The sequence below is a fragment of the Australozyma saopauloensis genome, chromosome 7, assembly GCF_035610405.1.
Source record: "Australozyma saopauloensis chromosome 7, complete sequence".
Classification (NCBI taxonomy): Eukaryota; Fungi; Ascomycota; class Pichiomycetes; order Serinales; family Metschnikowiaceae; genus Australozyma; species Australozyma saopauloensis.
Window position 1 is genome coordinate 306,667 of NC_086137.1, and position 16,044 is coordinate 322,710.

Genomic DNA, 16,044 nt, shown 5'->3' on the forward strand with positions numbered 1-16,044 from the left:
ATGAAAGGAGTGGTTATAGGTAGTAAATCCCATCAGAAACTGTGATATCAGCCAATAAAGTATTCAACGGAAACTATAGAAATATAGTTTCAAAAAGTAGCCTGTAGTTTGTAGCTTTGATTTGAGTTGTTGGTGCAGGCCAGAGCATCTATCAGCAGAAACAATCTGCAAATTCTACAAGACAAGAACCACGCGTTCGAACGACTTCAAACATAAGTTGCACCATGCAGCTCAAAAACAAAGTCAGTTCATTGGCCAACAATCACCTCGTCGAGCGTCCAATCGTGTGGTTCAATGGGAAGACTGTCCACCATCTGGTCTGCCAAGCCTACGCCAACCAAAAATGGCTTCTTATCAAATCGCAGTTGGAACTCACTCAAAAATCGATCGTAGTATCCGGCGCCATGCCCAAGACGATATCCTTCTTTCGTAAATGCCACACCAGGAACAATCACCAAGTCTATGGAGCCGAGCAGCATGGCATCTACACCTTCTGTAGGCTCGCGAAGTTTATATTTGCCCCTAGGTTGAAGAGCAAGCACCTCGTCAAACGAGCCTACCTTCAAAAATCGCATTGTCTTCATTGGCTTTCCTGCCTCATCGCTACAAGAAGGGAGGTAGACAGTTTTGTGTTGCTCGAAACAGCGCCGAATCAAATCGAGTGTGTCTATTTCTATGCCAGGCATGCTCATATAGAGTGCTACCAGTTGAGAGGATTTGAAAGCAGCGAGTTCTTGTACCAAGTGGGATACGGTCGAGGATTGAGCCAGGACGTCTTTTGGCGAAAGAAGGGAGAGTTTCGCAGCGATGGCCTTTCGTAGACTCTGTTTGGCAACTTTTATGGTTGAAGACATTTTAAGTTTCGACTGTCACAGTATATGAATTAGCTTACGCAAGTTGCGTATGATATTTGGAAAACCAAAGGCACGAAATGAAATTGGGGGTCAAAACTCGTAAAATGAGATGAGTTTCTCCAAATTGTGAGTTTGGAGTCTTCAATCCAAGCAGGATAGACCGATAAACCGATATGATAGAAATAATCAGGTAGTTCCTATGTTGCACGAATGCTTATCATGGTGTCAGAAATCAACCGATTATGAACGTTCAAACGAATTATGAACCAGAAGAAAAAAATGGAACTTTTCGAATCCGAATCGAATTTCCAATTATATTTAATTCTTTCAGATTTCAGGATTTCTCAAATATTTTTCACTTCCCCAAAGTCGGTCCTACACACACCCTAACCTCCCATTTACTGTAGTGAAAAATCTCAACCACCATACAGATACCGCTCCACAGCACCAATCACCACCATGTCTGCAGTGCTCCGTCTTAATGGTCTTCTGGCCCAGACGTCTCTCACGAAGACCATTTTTCTTTTTGCGTTGCCTGCTCTTCCTGCGCTTCCCTCCGTCTCACAACTCATCCCCCAGTGGGCAGCTCCCATTTTCAATGGTAGCAGTAGTGACCTGCGTCTAAAAGAGCTCAAGGAGCTTTTGGAGAGAAAGAGAGAACCCCCTTTTATGTTCGATAACGGTGCTATCTTGAGAGCCGTTCCTAAGAAGAAGCCTTCTTACAAGAGAACTAGAGAGAAGAGACTAGCTCCAGGCGAGAAACAGATGAAGCCTTTGGAGAACTTGGGCAGATGTGCAGCTTGCGGACGTGTCAAGCGGTCCCACTTCATGTGTATGCACTGTTTCGGAGAGATTCGTGCCTTCTTGAAGGAGAAGAAGAAGCAGCTTTTCGGAGAGACCAAGCCCTACGAGCCTGAGATGGACAAAACCGATGCCAACATCGTGTTCCCTAAAAGACGTTTGAGAGATCTAGAGCTTGCTTACAGCAGAAAGGAGTATGTTCGCGACAGAGAGACACCTTTGGTGTATAATAAGGACGAGGTGAAGAAGCAGTAAATGTAAATAGACTTATGGTTGTTTCTGTGCATGGACACAGACACACTCACATACAAAGACACTGATATACTTGTTGAAGGGTCAATAGCTTGAATGTGTTGCATTTCTTTCAGATCACACTAGTGAATCTATTGAATTCCCGCAATACGGACGGATGAAGCGGCATGGTATCAAAATATAAAAATTTGAATCAAAGACTATTGTAAAGAGCTCTTTCATGGTATTGTTTTCCTTCTTGCTTGTGTAGCTTGTCCAGTATTCTCTGTCTTCTGAGAATCTGGATATAGACTTGATGCCAGAAGCAAAGTAGGTACTCAAGCAGTAAATAATAAAGAACAAACCAGAAAAACAAATCCTCATTCCGGAGTTCCAGTTAAATGGAATTTTTTGCTTACATCTGTAACTTGACCCCAGACTGTCGATTCTGATCCCAAGTCGATGCTCATCTGGCTGCAAAATATCACACCATACAGACTCTGTGTCTATAAAACCGGCGCTACATCTCCTTTTTCTTTGTAAATAATACAAGGCTCACTGTCTTTGGCGGGAGGAATAACAAATTTTAGCTAGCATTAGGTTTATTTATCAGAGCACATAGCAGAATCACTATAAACGCATTGCTTAATCTTCGATTCAAAACTTAAGATGCCTGGCCCTACAACCACAAAGAAATACACAAATGCGTTAAGAACATCCTCCGCTTCATATGTGGCGGCACATCATCCTCTTAATGTGCGTCCATTGGGAAATCTGTTGTTCGAAAAGGCACCTGAGGGACTCTCAAAGGAACAGCAGCTAGGAGACTTTGCAAGCTTCCCAGAGGAGCTTTTAATGACTATACTATCGAACGTCGATGATCCAATCGCTTTGAAGGCTCTTTCACATACATCTAGGGTACTCTATGCTTACTGTTACGAGGAAGACTTGTGGAAACAATTATACATCAGTAAGCTACTACAGCTGGAACAGAATGGCCAAAAGCTCCCGGAATTGACATGGAGAGGATCGTGGAGACTGAGTGTGCTACAGTTGGACCCCAAGGCTCTGGCTGATTTACAATTGGCCGATAACTTGGTTTGTTCGGACATTCTTTTCAGACCATTCCAGTGTTCTCAAGTAAATTATGACAAGTTGTTTGATAAAGTGATCCGTGAGGAGGAAGTTTATCATCTTGACTCTTTATCTTCTCAATTTCCACTCGACAAGTCGCTCCCTCATGGCAGAATCCCTAGACTTCCTGAGGCCTATTTAACTGAAAGCATCTTCAGCTCTCAATGGAGCAGCAAACCATTCATTCTCACCAATCCGGACAAACAGAGATGGCCACGTTGGGACATGCAATCACTTTTGTCTCGCTTTGGTGGTGTCAAGTTTCGGCAAGAGGCTGTTCAATGGCCTCTTTCGTTGTTCTCCCAGTACTTGCAAAATAACAAAGATGAGAGCCCACTATATCTATTTGACTGCAACAGTGAAGCCATGAAGACTTTGCGCAAAGAATATACCGCAGCAAACATCTTCAAGCGTGACCTTTTCACCCTATTCGAGGACTGTCGCCCAGATCACGCCTGGCTCATCATAGGCTCGCAAAGATCCGGTTCAACCTTTCATAAGGACCCGAATAATACATCTGCATGGAACACAGCCCTTAGCGGTCGCAAGCTCTGGGTTATGTTTCCTCCAGACGTTATTCCGCCGGGTGTCTCCACTGATGAAGAAGAAAGTGAGGTCACCAGTCCTGTCGGTCTTGCTGAGTGGGTACTCTCTGGATTTTACAACGATTCTGTAAAGCTGCAAGACTCTCAAATTGGTATCACATTTCCAGGCGAATGTATGTATGTACCAAGTGGATGGTGGCATGCAGTGATTAACCTAGATGATAGCGTAGCACTCACACAAAACTTCGTACCCGAAGTTAAGCTAGGAAGTGTTCTTCATTTTTTTAAGAACAGAAACAAGCAGATCTCAGGATTTCGCCCTGCCCGTGTGCGCTCCGCCTTGGAAACTGTGTTGGCGGAAATCCCGCATAAGGCTGGGTCAGAGAATTATGAGGCTATCAAGCTGTATTGTGAGATGTATGATGAAAAGAATATCAAGACACAATTGCAGGATGAAGATTGTGGAGAGATTTTGGAGAGCCAGCTTCCGCCAATGCCGATCTTTGAGTTGTTCTCCGAGCTCCTCTGTATCAGTGGCCAACAAGATTTGTTGGAGGAAGCACTAGTCGAAACTAGAAGAATGGAAAAGGCTGATCAAAGAAATTTGACTGGAAAAAGTGAGGCATGGACAGAGTTGTCGACGTCAACTGGTGGTTTTTCATTTGGCTTTGACTTCGAAGAAGAGTAATAGGTTACACATTTCTTCAGTTTCAACTGCCCTGATAATTGTTTTGGCACAAACCCTAGCGTGTGTAGGCTGGAACACCTGGGTGAACTTCCTACAAGCTCAATCCATTCTGGAATTTGCAGCCATTAATACCCCTGCATACTTCAACAATTTCATTAAAAGCACTTGAAAGGAAATTAACCGTTCTTCGTAAAGAATTAGAATTCATTAAATGAATAGCCTCAGATCCATTGTCTTTCTCAAATATTTATGGATCTTGTCAAAGATTCTCGCATCGTAGCTAACCATACATGACTCCCAATGTGTCACCCCATTCTACACAGTAGCAATGGCACTGCTATATAAGACGCCATGATCCCTCGTCTTTTTTCCCGAATTACCCGTACCAATTGTAATCAAATACGTACCATGTCCACCAACCAACCAATCATTTTCAACCCTCCTACCGACCAATATGGCAAGGCTCACTTAAACGGCAAAGAGCTTGAATCTAGTCCTATCACTCAATTCCAGAAGTGGTACCAAGAAGCAACAGAGAAAGTTCCCAGAAGCGCAATTCCAGAAAAAACCACTTTCTCTACCGCTAGATTGCCATCAGGTAGAGTTTCTTCTCGTGTAGTTTTGCTCAAGGAGTTGGATCATAGAGGTTTTATTGTGTACTCCAATTGGGACCAGAGCAAGAAAGCTAAGGATTTCGAAAGCAACAAATATGCATCGCTCAATTTCTTCTGGCCATCGCTAGAGAGACAAGTGCGTGTGGAAGGTATCATGGAGAAAGTTAACAGAGAGACCTCTGTGAGGTATTTCAACACTCGTCCTAGAGGATCCAAGATTGGAGCCTGGGCTTCTCCGCAATCGCAGGTTGTACAACTGAGAGACGAACTAGATGTTCTCTACAAGCATTATGAGGAGAAATTTAAAGATCTCGCAGATGATGAGATTCCATGTCCTGAATTATGGGGTGGTGTTCGTATTGTACCATTAGAGGTAGAATTCTGGCAAGGCGGTGCTAGTCGTTTGCACGATAGATTCACGTATGTGAGAGAAGAACTCGAGGGTGAGTTTGCTGTTCATAGAATTTGCCCATAGTCCTACGAAGATGAGTACGGTGGTCGTTCAACTAGAGAGATGATCACTGGCGCCGGACACGAGATAAGTCCAAGAGATTTGTCTTAGAATAAAATAAAGTAGAATTGAAATAATAAAACTTGACTAGAATATTTATACCAAATGCTTTCATACAATTTGAACATAAGAGCTCGGGCCCTTTTATCAATTGAGGTGAATCTAGACTTTACAAAAAAGGTTTTAAAAGTGAGGCACATTTGTCTCAAACTTTAGGACCGAAAAATTCAGCAGACGTTATAAGGCTTCCACAATCACCTGATTCCTGGTCAGTATATCAGAAGATTATGGGAGACACCGAGGAGGGGCCCACATTTCGTCAAGGAAGCTGCTACAGTCAATTCCTGAAATCAGGTATTCAATTAAATTCATTCATATTTAGTCATCTAAAACTTCTGGATGGTCTCCCAGAACGACTTACCTTGGATGGTGGCAATCTCCAACTCCAAAGTAGAAGGCTGTCTTGAGCCATCAGCGCCAGCGAAACATCCAGCACCCCACGGAGAGCCACCATGGACCTCATTCAAGTTGGTGATGAGTGGGAATGCTTGAGCATAACCCAATGGCACATAGATCATACCATGGTGTGTAAGGGTGGACAATGCGTTGATGGCAGTAGTCTCTTGACCACCACCTGGAGTACCAGTGGAAACAAAGAGACCAGCTGGCTTACCGTGCAAAGCACCAGATGCCCAGAGACCACCGGTGGTGTCCCAGTAAGCTTTCCATTGAGCAGGGAAGTTACCATATCTGGTAGGGATACCGAACAAGAACGCATCGTAGTCCTTCAAGGTGTCCAAGGTGGCAATTGGATAGTCTGGCTTAGGAGGAGCATGCATTTTCTGCAAAACAGCCTCTGGCAAAGTTTCTGGGACCTGGAAGATTTGGGCATTACCTCCAGCACTGAGAACACCCTTTTGGACAGCCTCTGCCATAGTGGCAACGTGGTGATACAAGGAGTAGATGATGATAGCGACTTTTGGAGCCATTGTGGATGTGATTTATATGTGAGTTGTGAATAGAAATATTGGAAGAGCAATTGACGCTGGGAAAGTGCCCTTTATATAGTTTTTCGTTTGGTGACAAGGTGGGGGAAGGTTGATAGACTCGATATGCACCTGCATGGGAACTTTAGTCAAAAGAAGAGTAAAGAAATGCCCTTTTTACAAAGCAGTCCTGCAGGTCGCATGTGTAAAAGAATATTAGAACCATTTCTCTCCTGCAGAGACCCAGTTGACAAATATAGTAGTCAGATTTGTCGGATTGTTATTGAGCCACAATTAATAAGCCCATTAGTCTGAAATGCGTATATAATGGCGGCTGTTCCAGTTCGGTGGCAACCGTATTCTTCGCAATTGCCTGTGACTTGTGACTTGCATTGTTACTTCTTTCTTGGTGGTGGTTATCTTCGCGCGGATATAAGCGATAAGCTGCAAAATACAACTGAACATCTGTCTCTCCGAAACTCGGTCAATTATTTATTTTTGCTACCAAAAAAACAGGAGCATAGATAAAAAAAATTCACTTTTTTCAAGCGTTACATCCATGAAAGTCGCTGTTCTTTATTATTCCACTTATGGCCACCTCGTTGGTTTGGCTGAACTGGTTCGGGATGGTGTAATTAAGTCCGGCGCAGCTAGCCAAGCAGATATCTATCAAATCCCGGAGACATTGTCGGATGAAGTGTTGCAAAAGATGCACGCTGGTGCCAAGGCTGACTATCCAGTTGCAACTTTGGACACATTGGAGGAATATGATGCTTTTTTGTTCGGGATCCCTACCCGATTCGGATCGATGCCTGCGCAGTGGAAGACATTTTGGGATAACACAGGGGGCTTGTGGCAAAAAGGTGCTTTGCACAGTAAACCAGCAGGAATATTTGTTTCGACTGGAACACCAGGTGGTGGCCAGGAGGTAACCGTTCGTAACTCGCTTTCTGTCTTGGTTCACCATGGTATGATCTATGTGCCATTAGGCTACGCCAACGCATTTGCCCAAATAACCAATTTGGATGAGATTCATGGTTCTTCACCATGGGGTGCCGGCGCATTTGCTGGCGCTGATGGCTCAAGACAGCCTTCAGCCTTGGAATTGGAGATCGCCAGGATTCAAGGTGAATCATTCGCACAATCTGCTGCTAAATTTGTTCTGAAACCAGATTCGCAAGCAAAACCAGTTCCAAGAGAGACAGAGGAAAAGATAGCTTCGAAGACTGAGACAGAGACAGAAAAGCCTGAGCCTGCCGCTTCTAGGGCTACTCAAAGAAAAGCTGAGTCTCCAGTCAAGGAGGACACAAGTTGCGGCGTCAAATGTGTAATCATGTAATACTACAATTTTTAATACAACCTACGATATGAAGTTAAGTCATGAGATGTGTATGGGTGGAGAAGCGCCCACACACGTTGGTATTGTTAGTATTCTGAATCAGGTCTGCAAAATCGAAAGAAACGTACAAAAAAAAAAGGAGAGTAAAGGGGACCAACTTTTGGCAGTGTTCTATCTCTTCAATTCACGAGAGTGTTGAACCCTCATTCTTCCCGTTTCCGCCCATTTAAAAAACACTCTCTAAGGTCTAATTCCGTGAAACACAACATATTCGCGCATTGGAAAATACTGGATCCTTCCCAAATGGGATGGCCTGGTTTCATCGAAAGATGCTCGTCTCCTGCCGCAGAACAACGGTTGTCTTTTTTGAAAGGATTAGCCTCAGCAAGAGGTCCAGCCCGCACGTCGGCTTTCGAGACCCCTTCAGAGTCATTTCAACCTAAACGAAAGCGTCAGAAAGCAAAGGCACCAATTAAAACTGGCTATCAGATACGCTCAAAAGGAATTCTATGGGATGGCGCCAATAGGAGAGTCAATATACGCGTATCTGGAGGTCTTCCAAATGAAGTTTCCTACACAAAGATCATGGTACATTTCGGTGCCGGGATAGCAAGCCAGCTAAATTGAGACACGAGATCTTTGGAGCGGCTGGCTCACAATCCTACGAAATGGTATGTACATTCGAACGTTGCACACAGCAGATCTCTGTCTTGGAAACTCCATCTGGTTCCCTGGACCCTCCTACACATCGCCAGTCAGGAATAACATATGTCTTTTTAGGTGATTGGTGTACGGATCTCTTTTATGATATCGTGTGCTGACGACTGGACGTTGTTGTTCTGGGGATTTCCATTGACCATACAGGCGAAAGAAGAGTTGAACTTTGGAATTTTGGAGACTTACATTGACAAAAAACGAGAGAGATTTATACGCCGGGCAAGAGAATGAATGAGGGCGCGAGTCCTCTGCCGTAAACAAGAGCCATACATATGTAACGAAGCAGAGAACCAAAAGTAGATCGAGACCTTGAAATCTGGGGATGGGAAGTATGTTCCTTATATATGAATGCATCCGTGCACCAGCATGTCAACAAACGGATGGATGATCTGCAGGAACAATACCAGTCAAATTTGCAGCCATTGAATGAAGGACGAAACGACCGAATTTCTATTTATCGAAATTGAAATTCTTCATGTAGTCAATGCCTCCCGCACATTGCGGAACTGTCATCTGCTCCAGGCCAATCAAGCCGTGCAAGTGAATGCCTATGTTGACGGTGTGGGCCATACTATCGTGTTCGAGAATTAAACCTCTATGATCATTGGACTCGATGAAGTTGCTAACGCTTCCATACATTGCATCTGTTCCAAAATCATCGTTATTTGCTGCCAATTGCCAGTCAAATGTGTCAAAGTCCCATAGGACGGCCTGCATTCCAAACTGGTGGATTATTGCCCTGACCCTATTGTCAATACCGCCATATGGAGGGCGGAACCATTTGGGCAAGTGGCCATAGGTAGCATTCATGGCCCAGATCAGCCATTCAATTTGTGCCACAATCTGAGTGTTGGTCTGTCCTGGGAGAAATGGATGCAGCCAGGTGTGACACCCCATGATGTGACCCTTGTTGGCAGTATCACGGTAGATCTGAGGGAAGCGGACCACATTGACTCCGATAGTAAAGAAAGTGAGAGGAGTAGTTAAAGCGCTGGTAAGAGTAGGCGTGAATGGCGAAGGTCCATCATCAAAGGTTTGTGTCAAGGACGGACAAGTATGGACATCCTCAGACATGACACAGTTGTAGCAGTCAAATGAACATGCAGCGCTACTCGCAACATTTCCACAAACACCTTCGGCATGAATCCAGTTTTCCAGATTCTCTGGTAAACTGTCCAAGTTGACAAAGTCAAGTGGAATGTAGGGTGGGTTCATTCCAGGCCATTCTGTACAACCAGTAAAGTCTGCGAGCCACTGAGGAAAAGGAAGTGGTTGTTCAGCGGCAAACGCTTCTGGTGTATACAACGGCGCGAATGCATTGAAATGAGGCTTTATTGCAAGCCCAACGGCGCATCCAATCAAAAGAAGATAGAGCATTGGTGTTGGAGGAAATGCACACAAACTGGTCGTGAGAAAAAGAGAGAACAAAAAGCAAGTCAAGATAATATTTTAAATTCTTTACATGGCGCTTCCACTAAACCTTTGTCAGATTGCAGTCTCTAAAAACCTGATTGTATGTTCATTTTTCATGATGCGTTTCTCTTGAGGTATCTATTCGAGTGAGTTCACTTGACTTGTAGCCGTTCCTTTTGCAGCATTATCTACTGAAATTGATTTTCATTTCTTACTGATATTTATTTCGCTCAATTATAGCCCAAAATCTAATATTTTACATAGGTCTTACCGTGTTCACCAGGTCTTTGAACCTTACCAAAGCCTTACAAGCAACAGGTGAGTACCCCACTCCAGCAGCTCATGCACAGATACACCTAAGCGATCTTCTTTTCGGCCTCGGAGGACAAACGAGCACTCAACTCCACTTGTTCCTTGACGGCACGGGTCAAGTACTCGATCATGATGATGTCTTGGTTGTGGGCTTGGAAAAGGCTCTTCAAAGAGTCCATGTCAGACAAAATGGTAGGTCTGTTCAACAAACTGTTGCTCAACTCGCGCAACAAGTCGAGGTTGGCATCAGTGTTGGATATGCTGTCAATGTGGGCCAAAACCGCATCAAGGTTGGCCAGAACAGTAGAGATCTCACGTGAGACAGCAGACAAATGTTCTTGTTCCAATTCAACAATTCCATTCTTGGCAGTTGGCGTCTGGTTGATTCTGTTCATAGCCAACTTCTCGGACACAGTACTTGAAGTGACAGCATGAGGAACAGGGGTGAAGATATACAGTGTAGCAAGAGTCTTCCAGCCAATTCTTTGAGCTGCACCCTGCTTACCGATGGCGGCACCAACGTAGGTGGTCAATTGAGGGAAGTTGATTTGAGAGTTCTCCAAGTATTTCACGTTCAAGTAAATGGCTGGAAATGGGTATGCTCTGTCAGCGCCCTTGGAGAAGAAGTCATGGATCAAGCCAGTAGAGCCGTTGATTTCATTGGCACAATCAAACCAACCAAGAATGAACTCCTTAGGGTGGGTCTTCTTGTACAAGGAATAAAGAGTCTTATGTTTAGCCTCTTCGATGGAGACAGAGTCGCCAGACTCAGTACATGGGACCATGAAAGCGTCTCTGATCTCGACATTGGAACCGTCGTCATTTCTCGTTCCAAGTAATGTTCCGAGAATTCTTGTGTTGGAGTCAAGGGCTTGTTTAGAGACAATTTCCAAGATTGTGAAAAGAGCGGAGTTGTGGATTTTAATTCCAACCGGTGCTGCGGTGGAGGTGGCAGCAGGGGCGGAGACCGTGGGCCGGACCAAATGCATGTAGGTGTTGGTCATGGTTGTTGGATAGTTAAGTTGGAGGGAAGATTTTTTTTCACTGTGGGAGCGAGGTCACGTGATTGGAAGAAGAGGATTTGAAAGTGGTATCAGTCGTAGATACGGAAATAAATAAGATCTGATGCGGTGAATAATAGAAACTCACAATTTTTGTCTTTCTGCGAAAGAAATATTCTCTTGATTATCACTGGTTAGTTTGTAGTTTTGATTCACCTATTCATCCGATCTCTGTACTGAAGACACGACAGGTAGACATAACTCCGAGACTTAGTAACTGGAAATAATGAACCTCTCAAATTTTTAGGTAGTAAAAATTCTTATCTGACGATTACTGTCCGGGCGAATTATAAGCGTTTTGTGGACAATATCAATTGGATACAATATGCAATATGATCGTTTTCAGGCCAAAGATCTGTAATTTGAATGGGGAAAACCCAAAACAAACCTCCTCGTGTTCGATTTTGTCATTCGTGCATTTGAATCAAGACTCCACTCATCATGTTTTAAGGGCGTAGAGTACGGTATTGTAGAAAAACGCAGAATCCAGTGGATCATCAATATTGAAATTTACAATTGGGTCAGAATATGCAAAAGATATTTGCGTATTTAGCTGGGGGACACAAATGAAATGCTGATTTCGATCTTCACTCAAAAAGCGATCAGAATGCCTTCTAAACATGAAATAAGTCATGATTCTCCAATCTACTTAATTGTGGAGAGACTCCTATGCAAGATTTTGAGTCAAAAATGAAGGGCCGAATCTGATTAAACTTTTAGGTGATTCATAAAAATAGTCTGAGTCAATAGTGCTAGTGTAATTGCATAAGCATACTATTTTGCTCTATCTTCTTGAAACGAACGTGTTTTTTAGAGTAATAGATATTTGGGTCTAAGCATATAGTATAAATTGAATGTGGGTAAATTACCTCTTGGATATTGAGCATTTCTCAGAGGACAGAGATACCAAAGCGGGACCGAAGGAATGCAGTGAACCTAAGAGCCCAGAAAGACGCTCCGCCTTGAGTGATCATGAAACTAAGCTCTAATATTTCTTTAAGATTTCAGATAAGTATCTGTGTATTTTTGGGCATTTGTCTTTTTCTAAACAATTGTCCAGAATCGGTATCTGCACAAAAGCTAATATGACTAAGGCCGTATCGTAAAATTCCAATGGGTCGAATAGGCACATTTCCGGACATGGCTGACTAATAATTCTCTGGCATGGAGTTTCATTTCCCTCGCTTATTACTAATTTTGTGGCTCTGTGATGTGGTCTGTCGATGCAGCTCATTTTTCAGGAAACTCGACCAAATTAACGCACAGCCAAAAATAGTATGAGAAACTAATTTGTACCTAGTGTGTCAAGATGAATACTCTTGTTCTTGATAATGTTGAAATCCTCTGACTTCTTTCTAAAATGATGTCCTTTACAAGAACAACACTAGAGAGCCAATGACAAAAAACCATTTCCAACAATCTTTCGTACTGGTATTGTTTGTTCATAGTCATTGCTGCTTTCATGATCTGTGCTGCCATTTTTCATTTCTGAAACGGTTGGCTGCAGGCGTCTGGTGGGATTATTTTACCGTGAGACACAGCCCCAGATGTGTCCACCCCAGGTCACTGATTTGAAGTCAATTGAATCGTGCGGCTAGCTCAAATTGGATTTCCCCTTAGAACAATGAGGGCTTTTCTTTGCATTTAATGTCTTTCAAGAGGTTGGGACAATTCAGATGAGAGAGTGTGTGGTATGCTTTGAACAAATTCACCAAATACAACGGATTCAAAATCCGGAAAGAAGTATCTCCATGCAACATTCTTCTGTCTCAGATCTGATTTTAGTAAGAAACCTTTCAGAGTAAGCATCCAATACTTAGGATATGGCTCAGAAGTGTAGAGCCGCAGGCAAGATAATTGTCCTGTACTCAATGTTTTGCCTGCATTTCCTGATTTATCACAAGTTCATCTTGTACCCCAAGAAATATGAGATTCTAGCCATGAGCTATGGAGATTCCTAATCCGAATCATACGTCTTGGTACTTGGCAAGAACATTTTCTAAGAGTGTATTAAACGAGCCTCTATTGCAAGCTACAAAATACCTATTTGGCTGAGGTACAAGGTGTAAAATACAAGTAGACGTGCCTGTGCATTGTCATGGGGCTCACAACGATCTGTCGTACCTATTTGCAGCCGCAGTTCGACCCCACCTGAAACGTCTGATTATGGGCCCAGAATTCACTATGATTGTTTTTAGACTGACACTTAGTGGCTGTGGTCCCGCCGAAATTTGAGCAATATACAAATCTGAAGCAGCTGAGTGCACCCCGGAGAAGCACAAAAATGTATTTAAGAAGGAGTAATTTCCCATACAATTGAGAATGGAACAAAATAACTTCCTCATACATTCAATCGGGAAATGAAGGTTCATGTCCTATTCTTACTTATCCATTACTTTAACGGCGTTCAAGCTGGTCTTGAGGATCAAATCATAGAGTTAGACCAACTGACTTTTACAGGATGTGCAAATTACATTTTAGACACCGTACCATACACAACACAGTTTATGGACTGGGCTGTTTTTTGTCGCGATATGAACGCATTGTCTTCACTTGTGGGTTGTTTCGAATCAATTGGGCGTAATGAGTTATACATGTACGGCTACCTCTTTGAAGAATGTGCTTCTGAAAACCTTGTGCTTGATGAGTCTAACATCACAAACGCTGCCAATCATTTGTTGATAGACGGAGTTCCTGCAGAGTTTATTCGCAAGGATACACCTTCTGAAAATGTCAAACGTCCTGTCATTGTCAATGGGACAGTTGCCATGCTGTTCGTGCTTGGACAGCAACAGTATGACAAGATGTATTCTGATTCAACATGGTATGGAATTGGTGCTTTGGGTTATTGGCTATCTGTGTGTTTGGTCGGAGCAATTGCAAACTGGAGTGTGATTATATTTCCATCACTTCGATTCAAGCTTAACGGAACTATTGCAAAATCATGGAGAAAGTATATCACATTACCTGCGCTTGCAAAAAAATCTCAATCTCGTCTGAAGACAATTGGCTTAATTGGGATGCTCCTTCCCTCAAGAATTGAAACCATCGTGTCTGTTTTATTCTTTGTCCTCCTAGTGGTTTTCAGCGCCGCTGGCATCAATCCGTACAAAAATAATCCAAACTTTGCACTGAATGAGTTCACTTTGACTAAGTATGTCGGAGACAGAGCTGCCCATCTCTGTATCTTTCTCGTTCCTCTTTTATTGTTGTTCGGTGGTAGAAACAATTTCTTGATTTGGTTGACTCGCTGGAAATTTTCAACTTTTGTTGCCTATCACCGCTGGATTGGACGCTGGGTAGTGTTGTTAGCTATTGTTCATGGATGCTCGTACAGTAGCCTATTCAACATGACGAACACTTATGGCTCTAGGGTGGCCACCTCATTTATTCAATGGGGTATTACAGGAATAGTTGCAGGATCTTTAGTCCTCTTTCAGGGCCTATTGTTTTTAAGAAGAAGATGGTATGAATTCTTTTTGATTACACATATCGTCTTGGTGTTTGTGTTTGTGTTCAGCGCCTATCAACATACTGAGGATCTAGGATTCAGTGGCGTCTTGTATGCTTCCTTTGCAATTTGGGGCTTCGATAGATTTGTTAGACTAGCAAGACTAGTGGTCTTTGGTTTTCCAATGGCGGAAATTTCACTTCAAGATGACAAGATTAGGGTTACAATTCCAAAACCAGCACACTGGACAGCTGTTCCTGGTGGCCATGCATGGATTCATTTTGGAGACAAAGCCTGGTTTTGGCAGTCACACCCATTTTGCTGTATTGCTGACGAAACAAATTTAACTTTCTACTGCAAAGTACAAAAGGGAATCACTGCTAAATTCCAAAAGAAATTGCAATCGCATCCTGAAAAATCTTTCAAGATTCGTGTCGGAGTTGAAGGCCCATATGGCAAAAGCAACCCAATCAAACACCATAGTGATGTCGTATTCATTGCTGGAGGAAATGGGTTTCCAGGAATCTTTTCGGAGCTTGAACAACTTCTGAAAGCCCTGGATTCTAAGCAGAGATTACAATTCAACTGGATTGTCAAAGATGTTGATTCGTTTAACATGATGGCCGAACACATCAATAGGTTGTCTATCGCACGAATTGAATTCAACGTCTACATTACTCAAAAATCCAGTCCGGGTCCTAAGTCATTAGACAGCCCCTGTGAAGAAGATGCTTTTGCTGAGAAAAAGTCCATTAGCCAAGGGTCCATTCCGCAAGAAGAATTCCCGAGCGTCAATTTCTATTTCGGCCGGCCGGATCTTATGGAGACTGTTCAATCAAATATTGAGGACTGTTCCACTGGAGTCGCGTTCGTCTGTTGCGGACCCACGGCTATGATTGACGACTTGCGTTACTTCGTTGTTTCAAACATCGACAAGACGAACAAAAGGGTTGATTTTTACGACACCTTGGAAATTTGGGCTTAATCTGTTAAGCCGGTTCCTAGTTTTCTTATCTATTATGCTTTTAGTTGGAATAAGATTTAGTTCTATTAATGTTAACAGATAAAACTCATGAATACGAACTAGAATATAAATATATGAAGAAAATGGTTCATTAGCCTTTACACAGCCGGTACGTCGCTTTTGGTATATCTGATGAATACCACTTTTGAAATCCTATACTGTTACCTTCAGTCAGTAATTCAACAGAAAAGACTAGACATTTAATTAAAAATGCCGCAGCTGGACATTTATTTGCATCTTTCAAATCCTTATGTTTTCTGTACAAATTTTTCTTTTTGTTTTCGAAACAATTCTATCAGCTTAAATCTTAGTACTTCATACTGCCTCACTAATCGTTCTCTACTACTTTTAATGTTCACTTAG

The 16,044-nt window shown here is 42.8% G+C and overlaps 9 protein-coding genes across 9 annotated transcripts; 5 read left to right on the forward strand and 4 right to left on the reverse strand.

Moving 5' to 3' along the window:
- Positions 1-248: 248 nt before the first annotated feature.
- Positions 249-854, reverse strand: PUMCH_005079 (uncharacterized protein; the record flags this gene model as incomplete). Its single annotated transcript, XM_063023989.1, has 1 exon — positions 249-854. The coding sequence occupies one exon, from the start codon at positions 852-854 to the stop codon at positions 249-251; it is 606 nt and encodes a 201-aa protein (XP_062880059.1).
- A 459-nt stretch (positions 855-1,313) lies between these two features.
- Positions 1,314-1,910, forward strand: PUMCH_005080 (uncharacterized protein; the record flags this gene model as incomplete). The annotated part of the gene is made up of 1 exon (XM_063023990.1): positions 1,314-1,910. One exon carries the CDS (start codon positions 1,314-1,316, stop codon positions 1,908-1,910), a length of 597 nt encoding a protein of 198 aa, XP_062880060.1.
- Positions 1,911-2,555: 645 nt separating this feature from the next.
- On the forward strand, positions 2,556-4,253 carry PUMCH_005081 (uncharacterized protein; the record flags this gene model as incomplete). The annotated part of the gene is made up of 1 exon (XM_063023991.1): positions 2,556-4,253. The coding sequence occupies one exon, from the start codon at positions 2,556-2,558 to the stop codon at positions 4,251-4,253; it is 1,698 nt and encodes a 565-aa protein (XP_062880061.1).
- A 351-nt stretch (positions 4,254-4,604) lies between these two features.
- PUMCH_005082 (uncharacterized protein) lies at positions 4,605-5,342 on the forward strand (the record flags this gene model as incomplete). The annotated part of the gene is made up of 1 exon (XM_063023992.1): positions 4,605-5,342. The coding sequence occupies one exon, from the start codon at positions 4,605-4,607 to the stop codon at positions 5,340-5,342; it is 738 nt and encodes a 245-aa protein (XP_062880062.1).
- A 422-nt stretch (positions 5,343-5,764) lies between these two features.
- PUMCH_005083 (uncharacterized protein) lies at positions 5,765-6,367 on the reverse strand (the record flags this gene model as incomplete). The annotated part of the gene is made up of 1 exon (XM_063023993.1): positions 5,765-6,367. One exon carries the CDS (start codon positions 6,365-6,367, stop codon positions 5,765-5,767), a length of 603 nt encoding a protein of 200 aa, XP_062880063.1.
- Positions 6,368-6,923: 556 nt separating this feature from the next.
- On the forward strand, positions 6,924-7,703 carry PUMCH_005084 (uncharacterized protein; the record flags this gene model as incomplete). The annotated part of the gene is made up of 1 exon (XM_063023994.1): positions 6,924-7,703. One exon carries the CDS (start codon positions 6,924-6,926, stop codon positions 7,701-7,703), a length of 780 nt encoding a protein of 259 aa, XP_062880064.1.
- A 1,167-nt stretch (positions 7,704-8,870) lies between these two features.
- Positions 8,871-9,797, reverse strand: PUMCH_005085 (uncharacterized protein; the record flags this gene model as incomplete). The annotated part of the gene is made up of 1 exon (XM_063023995.1): positions 8,871-9,797. One exon carries the CDS (start codon positions 9,795-9,797, stop codon positions 8,871-8,873), a length of 927 nt encoding a protein of 308 aa, XP_062880065.1.
- Positions 9,798-10,189: 392 nt separating this feature from the next.
- On the reverse strand, positions 10,190-11,149 carry PUMCH_005086 (uncharacterized protein; the record flags this gene model as incomplete). Its single annotated transcript, XM_063023996.1, has 1 exon — positions 10,190-11,149. One exon carries the CDS (start codon positions 11,147-11,149, stop codon positions 10,190-10,192), a length of 960 nt encoding a protein of 319 aa, XP_062880066.1.
- Positions 11,150-13,566: 2,417 nt separating this feature from the next.
- On the forward strand, positions 13,567-15,642 carry PUMCH_005087 (uncharacterized protein; the record flags this gene model as incomplete). The annotated part of the gene is made up of 1 exon (XM_063023997.1): positions 13,567-15,642. One exon carries the CDS (start codon positions 13,567-13,569, stop codon positions 15,640-15,642), a length of 2,076 nt encoding a protein of 691 aa, XP_062880067.1.
- Positions 15,643-16,044: the final 402 nt, after the last annotated feature.